We start from the raw sequence: 27,267 nt of genomic DNA, 5'->3' as shown, positions 1-27,267 counted from the left end.
CCTGCCTCTAAAAAGCAGAATAGTTACTTAGAAAAGCACTGAGCAGTGTGAAACAGGTTCCCGGAGCAAAGAGGGAACAGGGGCATGTGTGAGAATGGATTTGCCCTGTTGGATGCACTGGGAGGTGACTCAGGGAAAGGGGATGGACAGAGGGAAGAGCAGAAATTCCGCAGAGATCCAAATGAGAGAAGCCACTGATGACAAGCATGGAAAACTCCTCGGGCAGTTCCAAAGGCAGGAATGAAATCAGGATGACACAGATGCTTTACAGCCACCAAAAATGCCTTCCCAGTCCTGCCTGCACACCAGCAGTTGCAGGACAAACCAAAAAAATAACCAAATAAAGCTTAAAAATCAGCCATTTGAAGACTGAACTTTTATCTACACTTCATATACATTTCACTTCATATATACAATTTGGAAAGCTACCAAGGATACTAACTGGCGCGTTCTGTAATAAATACTTGTTAGTGCCCTGATAATTAAATTTCTGTTGCACATCTCAGAGTGCACACTGTTCCATCAATAATTTTCACAGCAAGAAAAGACTGCAAACTCCTGAAAAATTCTGACAGTCTAACCAGATCTCCTAAGAGCCAGACCATACTTAAACAAAATACATTGGGCAACAGTACAAATACTAGCTAGGAAGATAACTGTCCTGAACAGAAGTTTCATAGCAATTTGTTCTTTACAAACATTCAGAAAGGGCTGCTTCAGAAGCAGGCACAGAAGGACAGGTTAAAAGCTTGACTGTTTTTAACAAGCTGCCACCAGAGTGCAACCCCAAGGCCTGTGGGAACTGAAATGCACCTCTGAGGGCATCACACCAGCAGAGGAAACTGCAGTTCTGCAGATCTCAGCTCCACTGAAGAGCTGCCACTACCACAAACCACTCAAAACAGGAAGACACTCCGGAAACACATCTTTAAAAAAAATCACAAGAAGAAAATTTCTTCACACTGCCACACGCAGTTACATCTCGAACATTCTGAGGATGAAATGTGCCCCCAGCATGGAATCAAGGCCACAGCTCCTCCCCCGGCAGGAAGGGAAACAAGCAGGAGTCATCCAGGCACTCTGCAGCAGCGACTGAGCTCGCAGGAACCCAGCTCTCCATAAATCCCCCCAGGGCTCGGGCAACAAGAGTGCGCTGTGACGAGCACATGGCTCAGCCAGAGGAAAACGGGAGGGGAGGGAAAGGGAAGGAGAGAGAAGCACATTCCACGCACCCTCTGACAGAACAGGGGAGCTTCATTTACCAGGCAGGCCTTGACCTTAATTCAGAAGAATTTGGTAAATATTAGGTGACAGCAAAAAGTCTTGTGAAAAACGCCAATCGCTTGTTTTTAGAATTTTAAAAGTTTAACAGTAATAAAATGGTTATAAAAATAGTAATATAATTAGGGTAATAATAGTTTGGACAATTTGGATTAGGACAGTATGAGACAATAGAAACAAAGAGTTACAGACAGTCTGGGTACCTTTTCTGGGCAAAATAAGCCCGAAAAAGGCCCCACGTTAACAGAGGATTAACCCTTAAAAGCAACAGCCTGTTGCATATTCATACACCTCATCCATGATGCATAAATTCCATTCAAACACAGGATTCTGTCTGGGCAGTGTCAGCTTCTTCCTCTGAATCCTGACTGAACCTTCAGGGCTGAGCAAGGTGGGAAGAACTCGATAATGGAGCAATAAATTCTCTTTGAGAGATTTGGGTGTCCTGTGGCTGTTATCTGGTGCGAGTCCTCTCTTTAAAAAAAGCATCTCACATAGCATAGTTTCTATTTTAACATTATGTTATAACCTAAAACTATATTTAACACACTGCTTAAGAAAATTAACACACCATAACTTTCTAACATAACACATATAATATTCATTTGAAAATTTGTGAAAAGCCAATCATAAAATACGCATTTTTCACAGTCTGTTTTAACAAGAGCTTGGCCTTGTTCCACCCTCCTTCCTTCCACTGCCCAGGAAGGGCTCAGGGCCACCTCCCCTCCCTCAAAGGTAAGGAAACGTCCCATACTTACTCTCAGGCTGGCAGAGGAAGCCATGCAGCCACACACTTGCAAGCGTGGAAGAAAAAGTCAGCCCAATGAGCTGCCAGGGCTCCAGCCCCTCACAGCGGGCGTTCACAAAGCCTGTCACCTTCTCCCAGTACATCTGCAGGATCTCCTTGTAGGGAGCAATGGCATCCTGTGCAAAGTTAAGGAAAACACAAATGTAAACAAGCAGGGCATCAAAAATCCGGCTGTCAAGAAGAGGCTTTCTGGTATGCAGATCCCATGCTTTCCTCAATTCCTACAAAAATTAGTTTGAGTTCTGAAGTGTGTGTCCTAGAGATACATTTCAACTAAACTGGGCATCTTCTCCTTTTTCTTCAAGTAAGGAAATATTTCTATTTGCCTTTCAAAGAAATCAAATTATTCCAGCCATTTTTTGGAGCGGTAGATGATCTGACCTTTCTAAATCAGTGCTATAGATCCTAGATACACCGCTTAGTTATTTCTAGAAATAATTTTAAGCAAGCGTGCTTCTGGCTGTTTATTTCTGAAAACTGAAATGTTGTCAGTGAGGGTTTCATTTTTTGGAAGCTGCATTTTGGATCACTGTTTGTGGTACAAATTTAGAGAACAGATATATAGTGTCAAGCAGTCTGCCCACGTGAGATTTGAGGTGAAGATGAAGAAGAAGAGGCAAGTGTCCTGCTCTGTGAGGAATCAGAGGATTTTGGTATATGAGCTGCCCAAGGCCATTTGTGAGCTGTGGACCTCACTGAAGGACCTGTGACATAAAAAGCAGAGATAGGAGATAATTTTTATTCCCTTCCATTCAAGAGTCACAGGTAAAAGCGCACACACCTTCAGAGACATCAGACACTGAGAGAGAAGCACCAGGAGCAGATGAGTAACGCGAGGTTCTCTGCACAGTCCCAAGAACCACCACCAGATCCCACCACTGCCCGAGAGAAGGAACTGTGACAATTGTTTTCCAAGGAATTCTCAGGTGGTGAGTGAAGGCACCACCAAAACAGGTCCATTAAGTACCTCGGGCTGGATTTTCAATGAAGATGGAAGCACTCAGCAAGTCCTTAATTTAAAGATATAATTAGCACGTTACACACCGAGGGGGATGGGAGAGGAAAACACTGCTGCTGCCAAAATAACCCCCAGAAAACGGTGATGCAAGCACAATTACAGCGTCAAAGCAGGAATTACTGTCGGGACACAGCCCAGGCTCCTAATCAATAGCTCCAAACCAGATGCCCTTCAAGAGTGTCACAAAAACTGGATGTGCACGGGAGAGAAAGGACATTTCCCCCTGAACAGGGTCCTCCATCCAACCCTCTGGGAAAGGGTTTCTAGAGACAAAAAGAATGAGCAAGGACTGAGCCCTGTTCCAAATCCCTCTTCCCTTTTGACCAGCCCTGTTTAACTGGGGAGATTTCCAGCACTTGAGAGCTTCACCCTCCAAACAACAGGGAAAGTATGTGGGGCTTTTCCAAAGATTGTAACTAAACCTGGGAAGGAAGGAATTAATCCTTGCTTCCTGTGCTGTTGGATTTCAGGGGGGAATAGAGCCGTTTTTTCAACAAGCACTAAATTAAAAAGTTCCCTTCTCAGGTCTCACTTCTGGGTCAAGCCAACAGCTGAAGCATCATTTCATTAACTTTTCTTTAGGGGGTAATATGTCATCCCAATACAACTGGAGAGGCTACTAACAGTATTTTTAAAAAGCCAAGGTTTTTTTCTAATAACCAAAGGAGGAAGGCAGGTTTCCTTACCAAAAAGCAACACTAATTAACACTCACTACATTGGAAAAGCAGTAGAATGCATATAACACGGCAGAGTTTGAAAGTATTTAAGCAACCTAAACCTATTTTTTAAATTAATAAATAAATCTAAATTAAATAAAATTAGTAATTAATTATTAATTAATAAAATAAGTAAAAAAAATCAAACAAATTTTAAAACAGAATTAAGAGCGTTTACCCTTAACAGAGAAGGGTTTTCATCCATGTCCCAGCACAGGCTGAAGGGACAAGGACTGAATGGGGCAAAAGCAGGCAGGACTCGGCTCTGAGAAGGCAAATTAGCACCTATTGGCTTAGCAAAGGGCAATTTAAAAATACATCAGAGCTGCTTCAGCCTCCAAAACAAGGCAGCCACACAAACCGCTGCAATTAGGCAATGTCCCAGCTAATGAATGCCCCTTCCTCCAAGCCACTCACCACAAAGCCCAGATTTAACCCCAGAATCCCAGAATTCCAGCTTTTCCAGCTAACCGGAGGTGCCACTTAAGTTCCAGCGCTTTGCACCATGTCCACTGGCAGGGCCCTGGAAACGAGCGTTTAGCCAGCAGCGATGACTTCGGTTCTTTGCCTGCCTGGGATGAAATTCCAGGATATCGTTCTGGTCTGGAGCCGCACTTAAAGGATGGAAATGGAGCCACTAATGGGCTGTGCCTCAATAGCCGTTCTCAGCTCACGGCAGGAAAATGCTGCAGCATCAAATATAAAGCCCTTTTTATTTTATTTTTTTTCCCCTGAAGATGGAGGACGCTGTAAGCCCTGAGTCAAAATGGAACACGACCTTCTTGACAGAAGTCACTCCAGCCAATGGCCAAGCCAAAATCATTAAATCTGGCAGGAGATTGACCTCACTCTCGGGGAAAGCTCGGGACACAAGATCCCAGCTGTCTGTCCGCACATTTTGTTGTCACTGAAATCCCTGAGAAATGACATACAGGAACTCAATGGTAAATCCAAATTTTGAACAAATGAGAGAAGATTTTCACTATGTTCATAAGACATTGAAGAATTTCTTCCCCTTTCTTGCTTTAAAAAAAACCCAATCTGAAATCAATCCACAAGCGTCAGTTTGACCAGATAAAGCTCTCTGTATTTCCCACTTTCCTTCTTCACTCGTTTCATACTTAGATGAGTTTGAAGGATGAGGTTGATCCATTTAGGAGGATAACAAAAACTGGGATTTAAAAACCCGGTGAAAATTGGCATGGAAGATGAGTTAGCAGTGAATTACAATTTCTCAGCTCCCTGCCTCAGTTTTTCCCAAATGCTCCTTTCCCTCAAAGTATCCAGCACAACATGAGAGACCTTTACGTCCTGAACAATTCACTTAATCCCACAGAGGGCATTGAGAAGGCTGCACTCAAATGTCTTTGCTACACCCAGGAACGCGCTGGGTTAAAAGGGAGCCTATAAAAAAGAGACAGAGTGACTTGTTAGAGGAGCAGAATGGACAGGACAGAGGGATGGGTGTCAGGAGGGAATCCTTCCTTCCCTGCGGCTGCCCCTGGATCCCTGGAGGTGCTGCTGCTCAGAGTGAATAAACCCTTCCTGCTTCCCCAGCTGGGCTAAAGACAACAGGCCCACCCGATTTTAAACCTGTCTACAGGACAAGACTTCATGGAAGACAATAAACTGCTTTTTTGTGAAGGCATCAAAAAAGAAAGGTTTCCTTTCCCATCAGAAGAGTGTGGATAAGCTGCTTTTATTTCTGTAAGAGAACCTTCCCCACATAAAAGCTTCCCAAGCCACAGGATTATTTCAAAGCAGTTTAAAAACCTGACTTATGAGCACACTAAAGTGCAGGGAGGAAAAAAAAACCTCCACTGGAGGATTTGATTTTATTCTTAGAGCAGCAAGAAAGACCCAGGTATCAGATAAAATACTAATTGCTATCATTAGGACTTGCAGTGCTCATTTGTACTGATATTAATGCACTCAGCTACCTAAGCAGTTTACATATTGAATTTTTAGCTGCACAGATTAGGAATATATCCTTAGTACTTTATTTCTGAAAGTCATTAGCTAGCTGAGCTGGTTCCAGGGACGGCACTTATGCCACTACAAAAGAGCACAAATTAACTGCAGTAATGCTCTTCTGTCCCAGATGATGGAAAAGGGAGGGGGGAGGAATGCCAAAGCTAATGAGAGCACATTTTGCATTTCTGCCAGAACAGCATTTCCTCAGCTGCAAGCTGTAGGACACAAAAAAAGCTTAAAAGAAAACAAAACAAAAATGAGAAACAGAATGGCAATAACCTGGAGAACCTCAGCCTTTCATTACAAGGGCCCTCTGTGGAAACTGAAACACTGTCTGAGCTTACCTGTGGGAAAAACAGGAAGAAAGATTTCACCAGCTGAACCTTCCTCCCTCCAGAAGAACCTCTAAAGTGGGTTTAAAATGGGGCCACAGAATAAAAGCAGCTTTTAAAGGCAAGCTTACGTTATTCAATACCATGAGGCCGACTGTCCAGGGAGGAAGTGCTAACATCAAAGAATCGCAGAAAGGATTAGGCCAGGAAAAAACCTTAAAGCTCATCTTGTTCCAAACCCCTGCCACGAGCAGGGACTCCTTCCACTATTCCAGGCGGCTCCAAGACCCACCCAAACTGGCCTGGGACATTTCCAGGGATCCAGGAACACCTTCCACTATCCCAGAGGGCTCCAAGCCCTGTCCAGCCTGGCCTGGGACACTTCCAGAGATCCAGGGGCAGCCACAGCTTCTCTGGGCACCCTGTGTCTCCACCCTCTCAGGGAAGAATCTCCTCCTAATATCCAATCTAAACCTGCTCTCTGTCAGTTTATACCACACCCTCAGCTTTCACCTGAGCCCACACGTATTCCCAAATTAGGGACCCTATGACCACTTCCCCACACGGCCTAACCTGAGCATCTGTGTCTGCCACCAGCTTCCCTGGTGTCCCCAGAGCTGAGAGGCAGGAGGTGGCTGTCACACAGTGACCCAGGCCAAGGGAGAAGACTCCAAGGGCCCGAGCAGGTCAGCTCCGATTACGGGAGCAGGCGGGACACCGGAACATGGGTGCTGCCACTGTAATTGAGGCCCAGGAGAAGCTTCCTGACTGAAAACAAACCACACCAAGCCAGCAAGCACACGGCAGCCTCATTTATTCAGCTCCTAAGTGGAAGGAAGACTCCAATTAGCCCTGCCTTCGCTGACACCTCACTGCCTGCACGTGTGCTGGCCACAAAACTGACCGGAGTGACCAGCCTGGACTGGGAGCCACCAATTCCTGCTGGAGAGGCAGCCATGGGATTGAGCAATGGCACAGAGCCACCGTGCTGCCCCATTCCTGCTGGAGAGTCTGTAATGGGATTGAGCAATGGCACAGAGCCACCGTGCTGCCCCATTCCCGTGGGATTGAGCAATGGCCTCCTCAGAGCGCTGGGTGCTGCCTGTGCCTGCGGTGTTTTGGTTCGCACCCGGTAATGACTCTGCTCGGTATTTTGGTTTGCACCCCAGCAATGACTCTGCTCCTGCTCCCTCCCTGCCAGCCCCAGCCCGACAAATACCTTTGCATAAGCAGCAGGCAGGGAATGTTCGTTAGTCAGCTCCTAATTGCAGCTCGAGGTTTGGGCCACGTGCTGCCCAGCAGGACCAGAGGATGCGGGCAGACAGAGCGACACGGGATGCGTGATCGCTCTGAAATCAAAAACCATGAACTTCTGGGTGTATGGAATTAAGTGAAATTAAAAACACATTCAGGCCACACTCATCTTACCACAGCTCCCCAGCTCCACCAGTTTCACCTGCGTTGCATTTATTTCCACCACTGCCATACTGAAGCTTTTTCTTTTTCAAGCATGACAGCAGCTGGGGGGAGGTTTGCCACGTATAGTATCTGCAAAATGAATGTATACATACTGTACCACCAGCCCTGAGAGCCCAAGGGGAGTGGCCACACAATGGCTAATTATAGCTTCAGCACAAAAACAAACAAGGCAGCGAGTCACAGTAAGTACAGCAGCATTCTAGCTTCCATTGCAGAGATGGAATGTAAAACTACCGAAACAAAATGGGAAAAAACTGATTGGTGGTTCAGGAAAAAAGTACAATTTCACAGGAGCCCAAAGGACTCCAGAAATCAAATTCAAATTTCATTTAACCTAAAACACAAGGTGTCACATTCACATTGCTCCCTTAGGCAAACCAACTTATAGAAAACTTCTGCAAACACTCCAGGCAGCACAGACCCCACAAGAGACAGGATCCACCCAATGGTGAGCTCACCATGGATCTCACCAGCTCCAGGAACGTGCAAGGAAACATCCTCTGCTGCCACCCACAATAATAAGGGCAAAATAAGTTCCCAGCTCCCTGCATGAGGGGCTCATCTGGACACATTTCATTCCTCCACACCTCAGATCCCTGCACACCTCCCAGAGAATAAAATGGGCATTTCTTGGCAATATTAGCGAGCACCCGGGTGCCACCGAGTGGTACCCCCAGCACTGAGCCTTGGCAGGAGCAGCGTGGAGGCAGAGCCCAGCGTGGCAATTGTTCTGGGAGCAGGCATCCACGGACAAAGGCAGCAGCAGGGAGCCCTGGCACGGCTCCCCAGCAGGGTTATGCAAGCCTGGGACACACAAAGCCCCCAGTATCCGCACAATCTGAATGCTGCCACTCTGCAGGAAGGCCCTGCTCCTGGGCAGGTCCAACCACGGGGCAGAATCCTCAAAATTATCTTATCAACACCCACACACAGAGCCCTTTGACCCCTGCAATATCCATCGTATGTCCTTCCTGATACGGCAGGGGTAAATCCTGATGAGCAAGGAGAGGCAAGGGAGACAGAACACAATGATCGTGAGGGACTTCTACACGCAGATTCCTAGGAAATACACATTTTCCTAACACAGAAAGCTGTATCACAATCACCACAGCAAATAGACCAGGACACCTGCAGCTGGTAGAGGAGAAGATGGAGACAACTTTTTATCGGCAAAGTCGCGTATTTGGAAAAAAGAGACGAGCAGAACCCCAAAATACTTACTCGGAAGTGGGGTACTCCACTCTGAGCCACAGCCAGGCTGCGATTGCTGCCACGCCACACACAATAAACGCTGGGATTGGGGTTATCTCCACAGCACCCAGCACTGCTGCAGAAACCCCAGGCAGGAAGCGAATGAGGCAGCACCCCAGCAAACCCTGCCCTGCTCATGCAGATACAACTTCTCGGGGTTGGAAGAGTGTGGGAAACTCTGAGCAGGCTGCTGGACACGAGCAGAACACGGGAAAAGAAAGATTTTACTCGTGTAGGTCATAAAATTTCCAGTGCTTCACCCTGCCTTTTGCTAAGGTCACAGGAAGGATGCCAGGGTGAAACCACCGTTGAGGGAAAATGTTGTGTGTCAGTGTTTCTCCTCCTTCCCCGAGCACAAATAGAACTTCCTAAGCTTTCCAGCAGCCGGGAATCCCGTGCAATAGCTACTGCCCAATCCAGTGAATAAAACAGCCGACCCGAGCAGGTCTTTCAGGTGCAATAAGCAGCAATTTCCTAAGCAAAGCTTTGGCACAGCAGGGCCCCAGCAGCCCCAGGCCAGTCTGGACAAGCAGCCCAGGATTTACCCAGTGCCAAATTTCGGCAGCTGAAAGCAGCCCCAACACAAGCTGTGCCGGGCTCTGGGTGCTGTGCCACGGCACTTGGAAATGCCGTAAGCAAGCGGGACAAAGGAGTGGGACAAAGATAATGCTGCTTCATTTATCACTCAGCAGCTGTGATTTCAATTCCCCTTGCTGACGGGGGGTGAAAAACCCCAACCAAACAACCAAGAAATCTAGTGCCCCTTGCAGGTTTGAGGAATTGCGAGATTCACGCCAATGTGGGCTATAGTCCAAGCAATCGCGAAGTTTGCTTCCAGCTAAAAAAATAACAGCCAATTAGCAACCAGCGTCTCTTAAAAAAACAACAATCAATCAGCAGACACGATCTCTCTCGGCCAGATCGGCACCTTCAGCAAAATCACGAGGAAAACATCACTGTGCCCCACCCAAGGGAAATTAACCAAGACAGGCGAAAACACCGCTCCCAATCCTCACTGCCCCGAAACCAGGTAATTGTGGAAAAGCAGCGTGTGCATAAAAGGATATATTTAGGCTCAGGGGAAGGGTACGGGCCTCAGATGGCGGACAAAGTGAGAACCTGACCACAAACGCTGGGCCAGGCATCCCCTGAAGCGCGCCCGGGACCCCTCAGCCCGCACCCAGCCCCGCCGGACGAGGCCCGGGCCTCGCTGCCTCACACAGGCCGCGCCGGGACACCACTCCCCGGCCCGCACCGGCCCCGCAGCCCCCGCTCACCATCGCTGCTGCGGCCGCCAGCTCCGTCGCTCCGTCCGCCCTTCTTTTCTTCTTCCCCGCTCCTCCTCCTCCTCCTCCTCCTCCTCCTCCCGCTCCCCGCGGGGTCCCGGCCCGGCCCGGCCCCGCCCCTCCGGCCACGCCCCGCCCCGCCGGCCACGCCCACAGCGCGGGGAGGCCACGCCCGCATCGCATGACGGACACGCCCCCGTAAATACAAGCCACGCCCCCTCAGAGCGAGGCGGCGGCGGGAGAGCAGCGCCCTCACGTGGAGACAGGCGGTAAAACCTTAAATTTTTTGTTAAAATACCAAAGAATTTTTTGTTAAAATACCAAAAAAACCTCAAATTTCTTTGTTAAAAAAAAACAACAAAAACAACACCCCACAAACAAACGACAGTTTGTTAACCCGTCCTGGTTATTAATTATCTGGATACGGAGCTCCTCTGCTTTGGATGCGGCCTGTGAGAGCTCAAGATGTCCACCTGGAGAGAAGTCTCCCGGGAGATGAGACCTTAGAGATGCTGCAAGTGCCTGAACAGGCTCCAGGCGAGCTGGAGAGGGATTTGGGACCAGGGGGAATGGTTAGGTGAGATGTTAGGAAGAAACGCTTCCCTGAGAGGGTGGAGATGCCCTGGCACAGTGTGAAATATGTTATTTTATTATTGGCTTTTAGCAAATATTCAAATGAATATTCTATGTGATGTGTTAGAAAGTTACGCTGTATTAATTTTCTTAAGTCGTGTGTTAAATATAGTTTTAGGTTATAACATCATGTTAAAATAGAAACTATGCAATGTAAGGTACTATGTGTGATACCCACATCACACTGAGACAGCAGCCACAGGACACCCAAATCTTTCAGAAAAAGAGAATTTATTGCTCCATTATCAAGCTCTTCCCACCCTGCTCAGCCCTGAAAACTCAGCCAGGATTCAGAGGAAGAAGCTGACACTGCCCAGACAGAATCCTGTGTTTGAATGGAATTTATGCATCATGGATGAGGTGTATGAATATGCAACAGGCTGTTGCTTTTAAGGGTTAATCCTCTGTTACCGTGGGGCCTTTTTCGGGCTTATTTTGCCCAGAAAGAGGTACCCGGACTGTCTGTAACTCTTTGTTTTTATTGTCTCATATTGTCCTAATCCAAATTGTCCAAATTTTTATCATTAATTTTTATTTTATTATATTGCTATTTTTTATAACCATTTTATTACTGTTCAACTTTTAAAACCTTAACGCTCTTAAAATTTTCTTATTAACCATTTCATTACTATTCAACCTTTAAAATTTTAACACTCTTTAACGTTTCCTGCACTCTTTTGAAGCAGACACAGCAGCAGCATCATCTCCTGACGTTTGCAGTTTGCTGTGTTACAGGTGGTGGCTGTTTGTCTGCTGCCGCCTCTCGCAAGGTGACACCTGCAGACTCTGCTTTTATCTCAAGCACACATATTATATTAAAACTATACTAAAAGAATAGAAGAAAGGATTTCATCAGAAGGCTAGCTAAGAATAGAAAAAGAAAGAATGATAACAAAGGTTTGTATCATGGACAGAGAGTCCGAGCCAGCTGACTGTGATTGGCCATTAATTAGAAACAACCAACATGAGACCAATCCCAGATGCACCTGTTGCATTCCACATAATCATTGTTTACATTTTGTTCCTGAGGCCTCTTAGCTTCTCAGGAGGAAAAATCCTAAGGAAAGGATTTTTCAGGAAATATCATGGCTACAAATACCAGCCTCACAAAGTTGGTCTTTCTACATCCTTGCCAAGGCAGAAATCATCTGCTCAGGAGAACCCCAAAGGAGCTGCGCTTTCCCTCTGCAAAAACCCCTGCAAACTCCAGTGACCCCAGCCCTCAAGAAAAACAGCCCTAAAACCCATATTCATGCATTCTAAGTGATATCCTGCCCTCGGGGAGGTGAGAGGAAATCTTGTTGGTTCCTCCAGCCCTGAAAAGAGTCTCTGCAGGTGCATCACTGCTAATCTGCACAGATCAGCGCCAAGGAAACAGAGATTTTGGCGTGTTTATCATGGCTAAAAAGCACAGGTAGAAGGGAATATCTTGCTGTGAATACCTGGGTAGAGAGGACAAGCCACACCAGGGAGGGACAAGAGCCATTTGAGTGAGGGGACAGCGGTGGCTCGAGAGCAAAGGGGGGCAGGTTGGCCCTGAACCCATTTCCATTTCATTTTGGTCTGTCACACAGCCCAGGTAGAAACCGGCTTTCCCACTATTCAGATGATTATTTGAAATATCAGAGCGGCTTGGCCTCTCCTCACAGGCGTCGGGATTGGTGCTGAGGCTGTGCCAGGGTGGCTGCTGTCCCACGGAAGGCAGCTGCCCTTCCCAGCACAGGCCAAGCATCCCCTGGCACTGCTAGAACTCTCACCCCTCCTTTAAAGCCCCTTGGAAGGAGGCTGGAGAGAGAAAAATCCAAGTTATTCATGGTTGTGCAGGGCTCCAAGGTCCTCTGGGGGGCTGGCATTGCCCTGTGCATTGGTTACGTGTTTATGAGAGAGGAACGGTCAGAGATCCAGCAGGACCGGTCAGTTCATGTTCTGATGCAAAAGTCGAGTCTGAAAGCAGTCAGGTTTGAAAACAAGGAGGGCTTTTTCCTCTTTCCAGGCAGAAACGGGAGGGGGAATTATAACTGCTGTCTGAATGGACTGCCCCAGGATCCCTGGGACCATCTGGGGGTGCCAGGGAGGGGGACCTGAGGAGGTGGCTTTGGGATGGAGAGAGCGTGTAAATACTACTACTACTACTGCTACTACTGCTACTACTACTATTATTATTATTATTATTATATTGTTATTTTTATTATTGTTACTACTATTACTATTATTATTACCATCATTATTATCATTATTATCATTGTTATCATTGTTATCATTATTATTGCGTTCTTGTTTATATTTATATTTATATTTATATTTATATTTATATTTATATTTATATTTATATTGAATTTGTCTAATATTGCATTAATAGTAATATTAATTATATTTATATTCATATTTTAATATCGTATTACGATATTAGTACTATATTAATATATTATACTGTATCAATATATTAATGTTATCTTAATAATTATATTAATATTAAATATCGATTAATAATTAATATTAATGTTTATATTATTGAATATAATAATAGTAATTATATAATATATCATAAGTAGTAATAAATATATAATAATAATATTATATAATAATAATATAATATAATGATAATATATCACAATAATATATCATAATAATATATAATATTATTTTATTGTTATATAAATAATATATATAAATAACATATGAATAATATATATAAATATATTTTAATATTTTATTTATATATAATATTATTTTATTTTATATATATTATATTAAAACTATACTAAAAGAATAGAAGAAAGGATTTCATCAGAATAATAATAATTATTATTATATAATAATAAGTCGCTGGGTTTTATTATTATTATTATTATTTATTTATTTATTTAATAATAATTCTCATTATATGAGAATTATTATTATATAAGAATTATAAGAATAAGAATTCTTATTACATAAGAATTATTCTTATTATATAAGAATTATATAATAATTATTTAATAATATTTATTTAATAATAATTCTAATAATTATAATCATGATTATGATGATGATGATAATTATAGTAACAAACCCCCCTCTCCCAGCATCCTGCCCTCAGGGTCCCCAGCCATGTCCCCAAACCCTTGCAAACCCTTCTGTGACCCCCAAAGGTGGGGAGAAACCCCCAGAAACGGGGAGACCCTCTGGAAAAAAGCGGAAATCCCCCAAAAGGCTCCTCAAACTGGGGATCCCCACCCCGAAAGCAAAGCAGCAGCGTTGTCCCACATAACATCCTCGGGAATGGGCTCCGGGGAGGGCAGCAGCTGGGAAAATCCTCGGGTTTGGCCCCCCCAGAGAGGTCTGGAAAAGAATTTTAATTAATTTTCGGACAGGTTCTGGAATTTTGGAAGGATTTTGGGGAGGGTTTTGAAGATATTTTTAAGATATCTTCAAGTGAGAGCTGGGGGGTGCCAAGGTGAGCACATTCGGGGGAATGGTGGCAGTATGGGGTTAAATTTATTAAAGTTTCGGGGTTTTTAAGCGACTTTAAGGGATTTTAAGGGATGCGCGGGACGGATCGATTGATACATTTCCAGATGTATCTGAAAAGGGACTCATCGTTTTGCAGAGCTCACGGCCCGGCTTTCGCTGCCCTGTGCGTGCAGCGGCACCACCTCCGAGAGGAGAGAAGCCCTGGGCTAAAATACCCCTTAAAACACCACGTTTCTCCCTTTCTCCCTCCCTCTTCCCGATGTTCGCCCCAAAAGTGCAACTCTCCAAGTTATGTTAAGGTTTTATTCGGTTTTTTAGGTCCATTTCTCTCCTACATCGCCCGCCTCGGGCTGCGGCTCCGCCCATCCCCGGGGGACGCTGGCACCGCGGGAATCGGGATTTTTCCCGCGTTAACGCTGGTTTTGGGGTGCAACGGAGGCTCAGATCTCGACAGATTCTTTCTGGCAGATCCACTGCAGCGTCGTGTCGCAGCGCTGAGGCCCGATCCCATTCCCCTTGAGCGTTCCGCAGGATCCGGGCGCCTTCCCGAGCTCCAGCTGGAAGCTGCGGGCGAGGCAGGAAGGAGCCCGTGTCACCCTCGGGGGTCCCTCGGGGACAACGGGGTGGCCTTGGGGACAACGGGGTGCCCTTGGGGACAATGGGGTGCCCTGCCGACCCCCAGCGCTCACCGCTCCTGGTCGAGGTCGGAGCCGTTCTCCCACGTCCAGCCCGTCCCGGCCACAGGCACCGAGAGGCCGATCCAGAAGTGCCGGGTGGGATTCTGAAGGCTTTCGTTTAGGAATTCCTGACCCGGGAAAGGAGAAGTGATGATGGCGCTGCTTTGGTCACCCCAAAACTGGTTCTGTCCTCAGCCCGGATCTGAGCCCCACCCGTGTCCCTCTCACTCTGCCACCGGCACTGGGGTGGGGGCTTGGACACAGAGAGGGGGCTGAGCTCAGGATTTTGGGAAGCCCCTCACCCTTCCATGGCTGGGCCGAGTTCAGGGTTTTGGGAAGCCCCTCACCCTTGCATGGGTGGGCCGAGTTCAGGGTTTTGGGAAGCCCCTCACCCTTGCATGGGTGGGCGAGTTCGGGGTTTTGGGAAGCCCCTCACCCTTGCATGGGTGGGCGAGTTCGGGATTTTGGGAAGCCCCTCACCCTTGCATGGGTGGGCGAGTTCGGGATTTTGGGAAGCCCCTCACCCTCCAGCCCCTCCGGCAGCACCAGCCCCCTGGGTACAGCCACATCCAGCATCCCCACCATTCCCTTCACCAGCTCATCCTGATCCCAGGGCATCAGCAGCTCGGAGCCCCGACCCCTGCAGTCCGCCCGGCTCCTGTTCCAGGGGCTCATGCCGTCGGAAATCCAGTAGCACTCGGCCCCGAGCAGCCTCCAGCCCACGGCGCACAGCCGGCACCCCTCGCTCTCTGCGGGCACACGGGCGGGTCCCGGCGGCTGAGGGCATCTCCGGCCTCGCTTTACCGGGGGGAGGCCCCAGGGAGCCCCCCGGGGGTTGTGTTACCTCGGGGCGGGCACAGGACCCTCCGCATCTCCCTCAGCACGCCGTCCCAGCCCGAACGGGCGGTTGCCAGCGAGGCGTTCCCGTAACCTGCGGTGCCCTCGGACGGCCACTGCTGTGCCACACACCAGGAGACTGCGAGAGGGGGATGCCGAGCCCGGTCAGGGAAATCGGGGTGGGGTGGAGTGGGAAGGGGTGCCCGGAGCCCTCTGTCACCCCCAAACTCACGGCAGAGCAGGAGGGACAGCGCCAGGCCGGCCGTCAGGGCCACGAGGAGGCGGCGGGGACAGCAGGGGGATGCTGCGGGGACCCTCTGGGATCCTTGATAGCCTGATCCTGCTGCTGGGGAAGGGATATGGGAAAAAGAGCGGGCTCAGGAGCGCCCGTCGCCTCCCCGAACCCCCAGGGCCCAAGGCAGGAAGCCCTGGGGCAAAGCAACTCAGCGAGACCCCCCCCTGCACAGGGGAACGAGGAGTTGGGTGACCCCAAAAACCCCCTCTGCCCCATCTCTTGGGGACAGACAACCACAGCATCAAGAAAAGCCCCCCAGACCCGCCCCCCTGGAGCCGTGCCTCAGTTTCCCCACCCTGGGCGGCTCTTGGTGACTCCTGGGTGCCGTCAGCCCGCACCCGCCTCTCTCCAGTTCCTCTCCCCCAAAGATCGGGGGAGCCCAGCGGACACGACCCCCCAGTACCTGCGCCCTGCCGGGCCGGGCATCTCCCCGCAGAGCCCCGCTTGTCCCCTCGCTCTAAGATCACGTAGCCGTTCTTGTCCTCCATGCCACGGCAGAGCCCGGGGGACACAGGATGGGGACACGGGGGTGGTGGCACTGGCTTGGGCACGCGGGGGAGGCGACAGGAAGCCAGAGCATCTCTGCCCGCTGCCGCTGGCCCGGTGCGGTGCGAGCTGGTGGCGGGGCCGGAGCTTCCCCCGCCACAGCACGACAGCGACCGGGGGGACTCACCCGGGGAGGGGACCGAGGGGCTGGGGACAGCGCGAGCTTGTCTCCAGAGAAGGAGAACCGGCATACGGGGCTGCTGCCCACGGGGGAAAGGACTGGGAGCTGCTGCGAGAGAAAAAAAAAACCCTCAGCCCCCTAGGGAAGGGAAGCAACTCCTTTTCCATAATTGTCTGTTTCGATTGGGGAGGATCCCCCTTCACCTCCGATTTCCACGGTCTCAGTTGAAGAAAAATACAGCTTCTTTGTGATTTTCAGTGTTTCAGTTGACTGGGAATCAGTTTTCCACTGTTTTCCTGTTTAAATGGAAGGAGAATACCTTTATGGTGCTGTTCCACGGGTTTGAATTGAGGGAAAGAACCTCATTTTCATCATCTTCAGGTTCAAACTGGGGGCAAACACGGCTGTCCCTGGTTTTAAAGGGCTTCCCTTGAGAGAAACCCCTTGATGTGCCACTGTGAGATCCCACTGCAATATGCAGATCACTTCCAGAATGACACGTGGAAGTGTGACCCTCTTCCACCCTCCCCCATTCTTTTTAGCAAAAAGCCTTCCCAGGACCCTGAGCTGCATCAGCACCCCTTGAGGAAACAATTAAACTCAGCAATCAGAAGGTTCATGCACTAATAAAAATACTGTACGGTTAGTTGGGCCAAGGGGTTTGGAGATGGATTTCCTCAGCCCTTTCCCATTTCTTTCTGGGGGTAGCAGTGCTCCCTGTCCCCTCCAGCCTGGCCCTTGAAGTAACTTGGGCCTCCAGGCTGCAAATCCCAGTCTCCAGCTAAAAGGCTGGAAAAGCTGTTTCCCCCTTCCCCCTTCTGGGGCTTTTCTTTTTAAAGCAACTGTTTTCTATCCTGTGGTGAGGAGACATCTCCAAAAGACAGAGCAGCTTTCTGAGCATCCCCCTCCCATATCAGGACAAACTGACAATTCCTCCTCCCCTCAATGCTTCTGGCTGCTCTTTTTCTTCCAGCTTTCCTCCCCTCCTGGCGGCTGATTTCCAAACCCTCCGTGGCTGCTGGATGTTGGTACTAAGGTTTAATTATTTCCCTTTTCTTGGGTAAGGCGGGGACAGGCAGAAGGTCGGGCCCCATCGCCCGGCACTGCGGTTCCTCTCTCCCGCCCCTCTCCCTTCCCTGCCCGGCCCCTGGAGCCCACCATGGACCCACGGGCAGTCTGGGGACGCTTGTGCCTGCTTTGCTTTTCCTTCCCGAGAGCAGCAAAGGTAAGGGAGGCTTTGGGCTGGTTTAGGTCTCAGGACTCGATGGGGTCCAGATGCCGGGAGAGGGGAGATGCTCATCCCAGCATTTATCCTCCCAGGCTGCAGCCAAGCAGGGAACAGGGACCGGCGAACTGCCAGCGCATTTGGGGAGGGCCGGCTCGTTACCAGGAGGGGCCACAGGACAACACCTGAGCTCCACTCAAGGTGTGAGGATGTGATCTCCACCAGCGGATGGCAGAGAAGGAGCTGACTGACAAAACCCTGGGAGGGGCTGAGGGTATAAAAGGCAGAGCACCATTTTGTAAACGAGCACGTGGCTGACAGTCCCAGAGACCCCCAGAGCTGTAATTTTTCCTTATTCAGTCCATTGTTGTACTTTTTTGTTAAGGTTTAATAATCCTTCAAAAACCTTGAAATGCGGGTCGTTTCTCACATCTTCCAAGGACAGTCCAGTTCGTGATGATTTCCAGGAGCCCAGGGTGATTTGGATTTCCCATTTGAGCTTGCTGTATAATGTTGTAAATAACAAATATACCTAATGGCTTTCACATTTATGTATTAATTTTTGGTTTGCAAGTTATTATTGATCACAAAAATCCTGATACAGTACAAACTGTAATTGCTGCTTTTGATATAGTATGATCTGTCAGTTTATGTATGCACCCTATAGCTTTTACAAATAGAGGTGTCATAGATACTATCTTAGACCATAGCATAATAGAGACTGTGAAATGTTGGAATGATTTTCTCATGTAACTAACTCAGAAAATGGTGTAAAATAAATAAGTGATTCCCCACATTTAGGGACTTTCTTACCAAAAAGACAAGATTAGTAAACAGAAACCAGGGCACCGAAAAAAATAATTTATTGACTGTTGTTATCAGGGAGTGAAAATACAAGACAGAACCACAAGAAAAAAAAAACATATTATTTTATATAACAATAGAGCATGAACACAAATCAAAGGTTAAAATGAAACAAAAGAACATGGTAAACCACAGGAATGTTTGAACATCTATATATTCTTATAAACATCCACATAGCTCTAAAATGTAACAGTACATAAAAAACACAGTTTAAATTAACCGTGTGCAAATAGCCAAGCACCCCAAGGCAGGATTTTAATGCTTAAAAAACTTTTTATAAAAAGTGTAAATACTGAGCCCTATTTCTCACACATAATGAGGGTACTGCACTCACTCCAGGCAGCATCAGCGGCAGGATGGATTGCAGAGACTTTTCCTTTGCACCCCCAGCCCAGCGTTGGCACTGAGGTGACCCTGAGAGGAAGTGCAAGGCACAGGGCGCAGCTGAGGAAGGACAGCGCTGTGCTGGGCTCAGAGGTGGAGCTGGCACTGCCCAGCGTGGAGAAGGTCCTTTGTGCAGCCCCTGTTACAGGGGAGCGTGGGCCTTGCTGCAGAGATATGGCCGCTCACTGGAGCAGTTCCCAGTCATCAATCTCTTGTCAGCCAGGTACACGCACTGGGAATTGCCGAGGACAGGATCCCTGCAGGGAGGAGCAGAGGCAGCGCTGGCTGCCAGGGGAAGCCCCTGTGCCCCCAGGCCCTGCCCAGCTCCCCGGCACTCACCGGGAGCTGTAGCTGCTGTTGTTCACCCACTGCAGGCGCTCGCCCCGTCTGCGCAGCCCGAGCCAGAAATCGACGTTCCCAGAGAGGCGGGAGAGCAAATCCTGCCCAGGAGAGAGGAGTGGGAGCTGCCCCGGCCCCTCGGGGCTGCCCCCGCACGCCGGGGCTCCTTCCCTGCAAGGCCCCGGCCCAGGGCTGCAGCCCCGGCCCTGCGAGCACCGAGCCCGGCCCAGGAGCGCCCCAGGCTGCCCTCAGCCACCCCACAGCCCACTCACCAGGGTGTCCTCATCCTTGACAATGGCCAGGGAGGCGTTGAGCTCGGAGCACCGTTCCTGACCCTGATCCCACGTGCTGTAATCCTTTGGGAAATAGTAGCAGACCCCATTGTACCGAACCCAGTCAAAGGGACAGCCCGGAACACACTGTGGAGTCGCAGATGTAACTGGAACCTGTCGTGCTGCAGGGGGAAGAGGAGAAGGTCTGAGGATTCCCCTGTGCAGGGAGCAGGGAGCCCGCTCTGCCCCAAGGGGCTGGGCCCAGGCTGCTGCCCCTCCCTTACCTGCCAGCACAGCCAAGGCCGCCCCCAAAGCCAGAGCCAGGAGCAGCAGAATCAGCACCGCCGTGCCCATGGGATGGCACCTGAACCGTTTACCTGGAGCGGGAAAGAGCTGCTGGCTGCCAGAAGCAGAGCCGGCCCTGCAATCTGCTCAGCCCACGGCCAGGGAGCAGAGCAGGGAGCCCTGAGGCAGTGTGGGCCTCCCTCAGCTGGCAGCCAGAGAGCCGAGAGCCTGGCCACAGGCAGGGACACAGCTGTGGGCACAGACAGGCACACAGCTGTGGGCACAGGCTGCAGCAGGAGAACTGCACAGCCTTGGGGGCAGCTGGGGCTCTTGCTTCCAGCCACGGATGGGGCCCAGCAGAGCATGAGGCCTCTTCCAGACATTGGGAAATGGCCACACCCCTGCCAGCCCTGGCCTTGGGAGGGGACACAGGCCCCTGCCTAGAGGCCACAGGGGTGGCCCTGTACTCACCCAGAAATCTTCTGAGGTTCCTTCTGTGTTCATTGCCCATTGCTGCTGTGCCCTGGGGAGCCAGGGGCTCCCTCACACTCCCATCCCTGGTGCAGAATCCATTCTCCACATCCGCACTCACTGCACGCTCACAAGTGGCATCCCCCTGCTGATACCAAGAGGCTTCTTGGGCCCCAGGCAAGTGTGGAACCGCGGCTGCTGGTCCCTCCTGGAAATGCTGGGGCTCGTGGGCCGCTCCAGGAATGGAGCGGAATTCACTCTCCTCCTGGTCACAGCCGGCATCTCTCTGCCCAGAACAAACAGCACCTTGCTCCCGACACATCAGGAGCGCTGACAGATCCTTTCGGAGCTCGGCCTCGGGAACAGCTTTACGGCCGCGCTGATGGCACCCTGAAAGGGACACGGTGAGAGCTCACTGCTGGTGCCGGCCCTGCGGGACACCGAGGCTCAGGCACGGACACCTCCCGTCCGAGCAGCGGCCCCGAGCCCGGTGCCGCACGGGCGGGAACGGTGCCGGGCACGGAGCAGCCGCCTCCGTCCTAGCGAGAGCAGCCGCGATGAGCCATCGCTGCCGCGGCACCGGCTCCATCCCGGCCATCCGGGCACGGAGGAGAGCGCGGGCAGCCGCTCCCTCGGCTGCGATCCCAGCGCAGGGGGACACGGGGGCAGCCGGCACCAGGAACTCGCCAGAACCCCCCGGCCCTCACCGCGGCCTCCTCCGCCCGCAGCGAGCCCCGAGCTGGGGCAGCGCCGACCGCGGTCCCACCCGGGCTCCGGGTGCCGCCGCCGCTCCGCTCCCGGCCAGACACACCGGGCACAGGTCAGAGCCGTAGGTGTGGGAGACCTTTTTGGCCGCTTTTACCAATCAGCGTGCCCAGGAAAGCGGCGAGGAGCTCGCCTGCCGGCCCCCTAAGAGAAGAGATCGCATGTAATGACCCGGCCTCTAGGGGATTACATTTAATATCTGCGAAGGCGATTGCTAGGGGATGAAACGCCTGTAAATATCTGGCGGGCTGCCCGCTGGGAGATGAGATTGGCCCTCAGTATCTGCCCGGCTGGTCGGCCCGAAGATGCGATCGGACTCCAGGAGCTGACGGCTGCGGCGAGCCCGAGGGGGGCGGCCGACAGGGTGGTTTTTTTCCTGTCCCGAAAAAACTACGCTAAGAAAAAGGGCTCAACGCCGGAGAAGCTGCTGAAGAACCCCAGCCCCCGGGAAGCTGCTCCTGGGGCAGGCGGCTGCTGCAGCCAGGGCAGGGGCAGGGGCAGGGGCAGGGCAAGACACATCGGAACGCTGGTGGTGCTTGGAGTCTGTCGGCCTTTGCACTGCAGGCAGATCAAATGAATCCCAATTGTCGGCGATTTCCACCACCTGCTATTTCTCTCCTCTTTTCCTGCATGGATTTGACAGTTCCTTTGTTTCTTCCCACATGGCAATCCCAGCCTCCTGCCACCGCTCCAGCCTTGTCCCTCTTTCTCTCCCCTTTACTTTGCAGCACTTTCTCCTTCCTCCTCTCCCTGCCAGCTGGCAGCAAAGACATTTCACCCACTGGCTCCCATTTTGCCCATTCAGAACTCCTGGAGACGCCTGCCCGCGGAGCCGGAGCCGCTGTGGGGACGGGTAATGCTGCAGTGAATGGTGGAAGGGATTCTTGGAGTGACCTGGGCCAAGCCAGGTGCTCGGTGCCACCAAAACCGCTCTGTGCCTCTCCTCTTCCCCCCGGCCCGGCCGCCTCATGGCGGACCCTTACTCTGCCTGCGAGCTGCCGGCTGCTGCTGGCCCGGGGCAGCTGCGGCTCGGAGTCCGCCTGCCGAGGGGCAAGAAGCAGCAGCCCCGGGCTGCTCACCATTGTGCCCCGCATTATTCCCTGCCCCGGCGCCCCGGAGACCGGGACATCAAGCGCCGGCACAGTCGCTGTGGGTCCCGGCCTGTGAACGGGGGAAGCCGGCACAAGGAACTCGCCAGAACCCCCTCGGCCCTCACCGCGGCCCCCTCCGCCCTCAGGGAGTCCCGAGCTTGGCAGCATCGACCGCGGTCCCACCTGGGCTGAAGCTGCCTCCGAGATCTGCCGCCGACTGGCCGCCCTGTCCGCGCCGCCTCAGCTCTCTGGGCACTCGAGCTGGTGCCTCTAGGTGCCGAGGGCGGTGTTTAGGCGGCTTTTGGCCGATTTAACGAATCAGCGTGCGGGAAAGCGGCGAGGGGCGGTGACGAGAGCCCGAACAGGACAGGAAGCGCGGGGGGGGGGGGGGGGAACGGCGGGACAGGGCCGGGCCGGGCCGGATCGGATCGGATCGGATCGGATCGGATCTGTCATGGAGATTACCCAACAGCGGTTCTGTTTATTTGTACCAAAGTGACACCTGCAGAGTCAGGGGCATATTCAGAAGCAGGAGCCACGCGAGGGGAGCAGTCAGGTCACTCCTGTCCTGCAAAAACCTTGCTAAGGAAAAGGACCCTATGCCGTTGGCGCTGGTCGAGAACGGCAGCCCCGGGAAATCCGCTTCTGGAGCTCTCAAAAGTGAATTACGGAAGGGATTTTTGAAGTGAACCTGGCCAGGTGCCCGGTGCCAGCCCCGAGCCGGGCTCCGGGTGCCGCCGCCGCCGTGGACTGAAACGAGCGCTCCGCCGGCCGTCGCTCCCATTCCGGCCAGACTCCGCGGGCACTGCAGCTGGTGCCGCTGTGCGCTCACACTCCGCGGGCACACAGGCTGGTGCCGCTGTGCGCTCACACTCCCGGGCACTGCAGCTGGTGCCGCTCTGCGCTCACACTCCGCGGGCACACGGGCTGGTGCCGCTGTGCGCTCACACTCCCGGGCACTGCAGCTGGTGCCGCTGTGCGCTCAGACCCCGCGGGCACTCGGGCTGGTGCCGCTGTGCGCTCTCACCCCGCGGGCACTCGGGCTGGTGCCGCTCTGCGCTCACACTCCGCGGGCACTCGGGCTGGTGCCGCTGTGCGCTCACACTCCGCGGGCTCTCGGGTTGGTGCCGCTGTGCGCTCTCACCCCGCGGGCACTCGGGCTTAAATTTAACCTCGCATCAACTTGCAATTTCTGACTCATGAACTTCATATTTAATTTTTTGTATTGATTATAAATTTGTTGAGCACTCTGGTAATCATGGTTACTTAACTTTGTTACCTTTCTTGGTTTCTTCAGGTTAGAATTTTTTGAGATCTTTAGGTTGGTCTGCACGGCCAATACTACTATTTTAATAAAACATGGAAATAAGCATGGTAAAAAGAGCAATTCTCCAAGTATACACACAAGTGAGCAAACCTACTTTTTCCCATACATCTTTTTTGAAAATCTGTAGGTTATCCCACCAACTGGAATCAAGTGTAGCAGTTTGTTCTTGGTTATTTACACATGCTAATTTTTTTTATTTCATTTGAAATGTTTCTAATAATTGCATTCTTTATCTCTAATACTGCCTGGAGCCTGATGATTCTGTTTAACATAGATATTGGGCTCTGAACTTGGCCTTTACAGCTTTGGATGTTCTCAATTTCTATTGCACTTTGCCTCTTCTGTTTAGTTTCTCCTAAATCATTGTATATAGGAACTCCTAAACTTGATCTAGCTTCTTTGGGTAATAAGAAGAAAGCTGGTTTTATTATTCTAGCTGTGCAGCTGCCAGACCAGTCTCCTGGCAATTTGGTGTGTGCTGTGGTATCAGAGATCAAAACCAGGTGTTTAGAGCTCTCCCAAAATGTGTTATCAGTCTCTGTTGGACATTCCTTATATTTACACAGTTCTTTCATTTTCCAAAAGGGGTTTATCTTTTTTCCAGTACACTCATAACATTCAAAAACTTCATGGTGAGTACACTTGTCTCTTTCTCTTTTCTCAACAGACTCTAATTTATTTGGATCTCTTGGGATCCACTGGGTAGCTGAATACTTTTAAGCAATGTTAGAGCTCTGATACCAATTATTTTCCCATACAGTTCAGTCTTTTTGACTCTTCCTTCTGAGAGCCAACTTTAAATCTTTTGGTCCTTTTGTCACGGTGTACTCAGGTGAATTAATTTGTGATGTGGTTGAATCCTGTCCAGTGCCCGGAGGTGAGAGTGGTGTGGACTCTGGCCCAATGCCAGAGGGAAAAACTGATGTCAAATCCTGGTCCAATGCCAGGGGGTGAGAGTGATGTGTGTCCAACCCTTTTCTTTTGGTCTGCACAGTCAAATTAGCAATGTGGAGTGCCTGAAATGGACTTTCAAATATAGGTATTAATGGTCTGCTATTTTATGATTCTGTCAAAACTCAGTTTCTTTGGTAAATGTTATGTGTAATTGGTTAATTTCTCTTTTTCCATGGCTTGCATGTTGCTCTTACCAACCTCTGCATACTCTGTATTTTGCCGGGTGTTGTATTTCTGTTAGCTAACTTAATTCCCAAAGTGCTTTTATTCTCCCATTTTTCTGTGTATTTAACTTACTGGTTTTTCTGTTCTATTTTCAAGATCTTATCTATTTATCTCTTGCTTCTGTTTCTTACTTTCACTAAGAGCTTAAATACTTTTCTTTTAACTCCTTACTCCTAAGACAATTTTTTTTAAATTTTTTTTTTTCTCTCACACTATTTTTCAACACAACACACCTCTCTCCAAAGAGATGTGGTAAAACTTATAATGCACAATCCACGTTACCTATACTTTAATTCGTCTACATTCACTCACTTTTATTTCTCATTCACCTTCACACCCTCAAGACACAAACTGGATCATTATTGCTGGTAAATCTCTGTGCCCCCCTCACCTTGGGGTTGGCCCACAGGTCTCGGTATCTCGGGGCCTCTTGGAAGGGCCTGACTCTGGTTGCCTCTGGTGCCCATTCACCTGTGAGGCTGTCTGCAGGAGCACCGGTCTGCTTTGCAGGTCACACACACACTGTATACCAAGGGCTCTTCCAGATGTTGCATCGGGTCCCCTAAAGTGTAAAGCCCTTGACCCCCTTAATCATCACCTCTAGGAACCTTCCCCAAGGCCTCTTGTTCCCTGGCTATTGCCGCATCGAGACTGAGCTTTCTACAAAACCTCCTGACGTGTCCTGGCTCTCCACAGTAATAGCAATGTCGCTCTCTCAAAGGGCCTTGAGGTGTTTCCATCCCTCTTGCACCTGACAGTACCGGCCTATCCTTGCCTCCTCCTGGTGGTGGACCCGCCCACCCTGCACTTTCTCTAGCTACAGCAACCATGATCTTAGCCTTGGCCTTTGCTTTTTCTTCCTCCCTCCTTAAATACACCTTCAATGCCTCTCTCAATAACTCATTAATGTCCTTCTCTTGCCAATCTTCATTATTTTCCAGTTTTCTCCGTACATCTGGCCAAGATTTGGTAACAAATTGGACTTTTAGTAGCATTTGACCTTCTAGGGTGTCTGGGTTTATTCTAGATTACAACTGGAAGTTCTGCTTTAGGTGGTTAAGCCAAGTAGCAGGAGCTTCATCCTTCTCTTGTGCACCCTCAAATGCCAATTGGGTGTTAGTTCCTTTGGGAACTGACTCTGATCCCCCGTATTATCAAAGACCTATATTCCCTCATGGCCTTCCTCCCCTCCTCCTGGTTAGGGTTCCAGCTGGGCTCCGTTAGTGGCAATTTCTGTTCACCTGATGGCACCTGGGGTCCTGGATGGTTCTCTTTCTCCAAAATTCTTATGCCAGCAGCTCTAATCATCCGGTCCTCTTGTGGGGAAAATAATATGTTTAGGATGGAATTCATCTCCCCCCAAGTGCAGATATTTGGACCTAAAAATTGATCCACCTGGTTGGCTATGCCCACTGGGTCCTCAACTAAATGCCCCAACTCTTTCTTGAATCCTCTCACCTCAGAAGCAGTTAGGGGAGCATTCACAAAGCCAACACCTCCCGCTACTCCTCCCATAGGAACCTCTCTGAGGGGAAACAGTCTCCTGCCCTGTTTATTTCATTATAGAGGTGTAATTTTAAATTTAGAAATATACAATCAATATATAAAGATATTTATAAAAATACAATATAAATCAATATTAATAATAGGAATACACAGAATATATTATATAAGTTACATACCACATCAATGTCCACTATAAATATAAATACGAAAACTATGAAATTTATTTAAATAGAGTTTTAAATCAAGGGGGCTTGTTTGGTTCTGGTCGGGTACGATGCAGATTATTGGCAGGAGCATCGAACGCACAAGTGCACGAATTTTGCTTGGATTTAAACTCAGAAGTTGTAAGGAATTTGGGAATGAGAAGGGACATTTCAGGAGAAGGAGAAGAAGAAGTGTTGTTATAGTCCTGGCAAAATCTTTTGTTCTAGCTAATAAAAGAAGTTAGTTTAAATTAAAAAAAGAAAAAAAAATGTTTTTTCCGTTCACTATAATATTCATTGGTGGTGTATGGTGTGTTGTTTTATTTCTTGGTATTGTTAACTCTGTGTAAATTGTTTTTTGAGTGAAGCTAACTTTCTGGATGGGTTGGTTTGTATTTGAGGTAGGATTAATTTCAATGGGATTCTTTCATAGATTTCTGATAGGTATTATTGGGATTTTAGTTTTGTTTACTGTATGTATAAACATACAGATTTGGTAGGGCCAGCTGGGCTGCTGGAGTTTTGAGTGTGAATTTATTAGATGGCTTTGGTTAAATACAGAATAATTATGTAAGTTAACAGCAAATGACCCAATTTATCCAGCTATGCTACCTAACCACAAACTTTTATGTCTTACCAGTTTTC

The 27,267-nt window shown here is 49.7% G+C and overlaps 2 protein-coding genes across 2 annotated transcripts in view; both read right to left on the bottom strand.

Annotated features, from left to right (window-relative positions):
• The window catches only part of SGPL1 (sphingosine-1-phosphate lyase 1), a 30,343-nt gene extending 20,160 nt beyond the window's left edge, over window positions 1-10,183 (bottom strand). Inside the window, exons 1-2 of the mRNA XM_054288455.1 lie at window positions 10,141-10,183; window positions 2,043-2,208 (exon numbers count right to left, since the gene is read on the bottom strand). Of these exons, the coding sequence (XP_054144430.1) occupies window positions 2,043-2,208; window positions 10,141-10,143 (169 nt within the window). The 5' untranslated portion in view covers window positions 10,144-10,183. The remainder of the gene's footprint in view (window positions 1-2,042; window positions 2,209-10,140) is intronic.
• Window positions 10,184-14,587: 4,404 nt separating this feature from the next.
• On the bottom strand, window positions 14,588-16,781 carry LOC128944867 (killer cell lectin-like receptor subfamily B member 1B allele C). The gene is made up of 6 exons (XM_054288328.1): window positions 16,448-16,781; window positions 15,982-16,095; window positions 15,757-15,888; window positions 15,507-15,661; window positions 14,925-15,040; window positions 14,588-14,799 (listed from the first exon to the last, which is right to left on the bottom strand). The coding sequence occupies exons 1-6, from the start codon at window positions 16,779-16,781 to the stop codon at window positions 14,676-14,678; spliced, it is 975 nt and encodes a 324-aa protein (XP_054144303.1). The 3' UTR covers window positions 14,588-14,675.
• Window positions 16,782-27,267: the final 10,486 nt, after the last annotated feature.

Source organism: Melozone crissalis, unplaced genomic scaffold, assembly GCF_028551555.1.
Source record: "Melozone crissalis strain CALT ecotype California unplaced genomic scaffold, PUWL_Pcris_2 ptg000062l_1, whole genome shotgun sequence".
Classification (NCBI taxonomy): Eukaryota; Metazoa; Chordata; class Aves; order Passeriformes; family Passerellidae; genus Melozone; species Melozone crissalis.
Note: the sequence above shows the minus strand (reverse complement) of the source record. Positions and strands in the feature narration are given on the sequence as shown.

Excerpts from the sequence above, each read along its gene's own strand:
- LOC128944867 (XM_054288328.1), bottom strand. The coding sequence starts at position 16,781 with ATGCCGGTTCTCCTTCTCTGGAGACAAGCTCGCGCTGTCCCCAGCCCC. Across the intron at positions 15,889-15,981 it reads GCTGTCCCTCCTGCTCTGCC|TCTCCTGGTGTGTGGCACAG; the intron begins GTGAGTTTGGGG and ends CCCCTCTCGCAG. Across the intron at positions 14,800-14,924 it reads TCCGACCTCGACCAGGAGCG|CTTCCAGCTGGAGCTCGGGA; the intron begins GTGAGCGCTGGG and ends CCTCGCCCGCAG.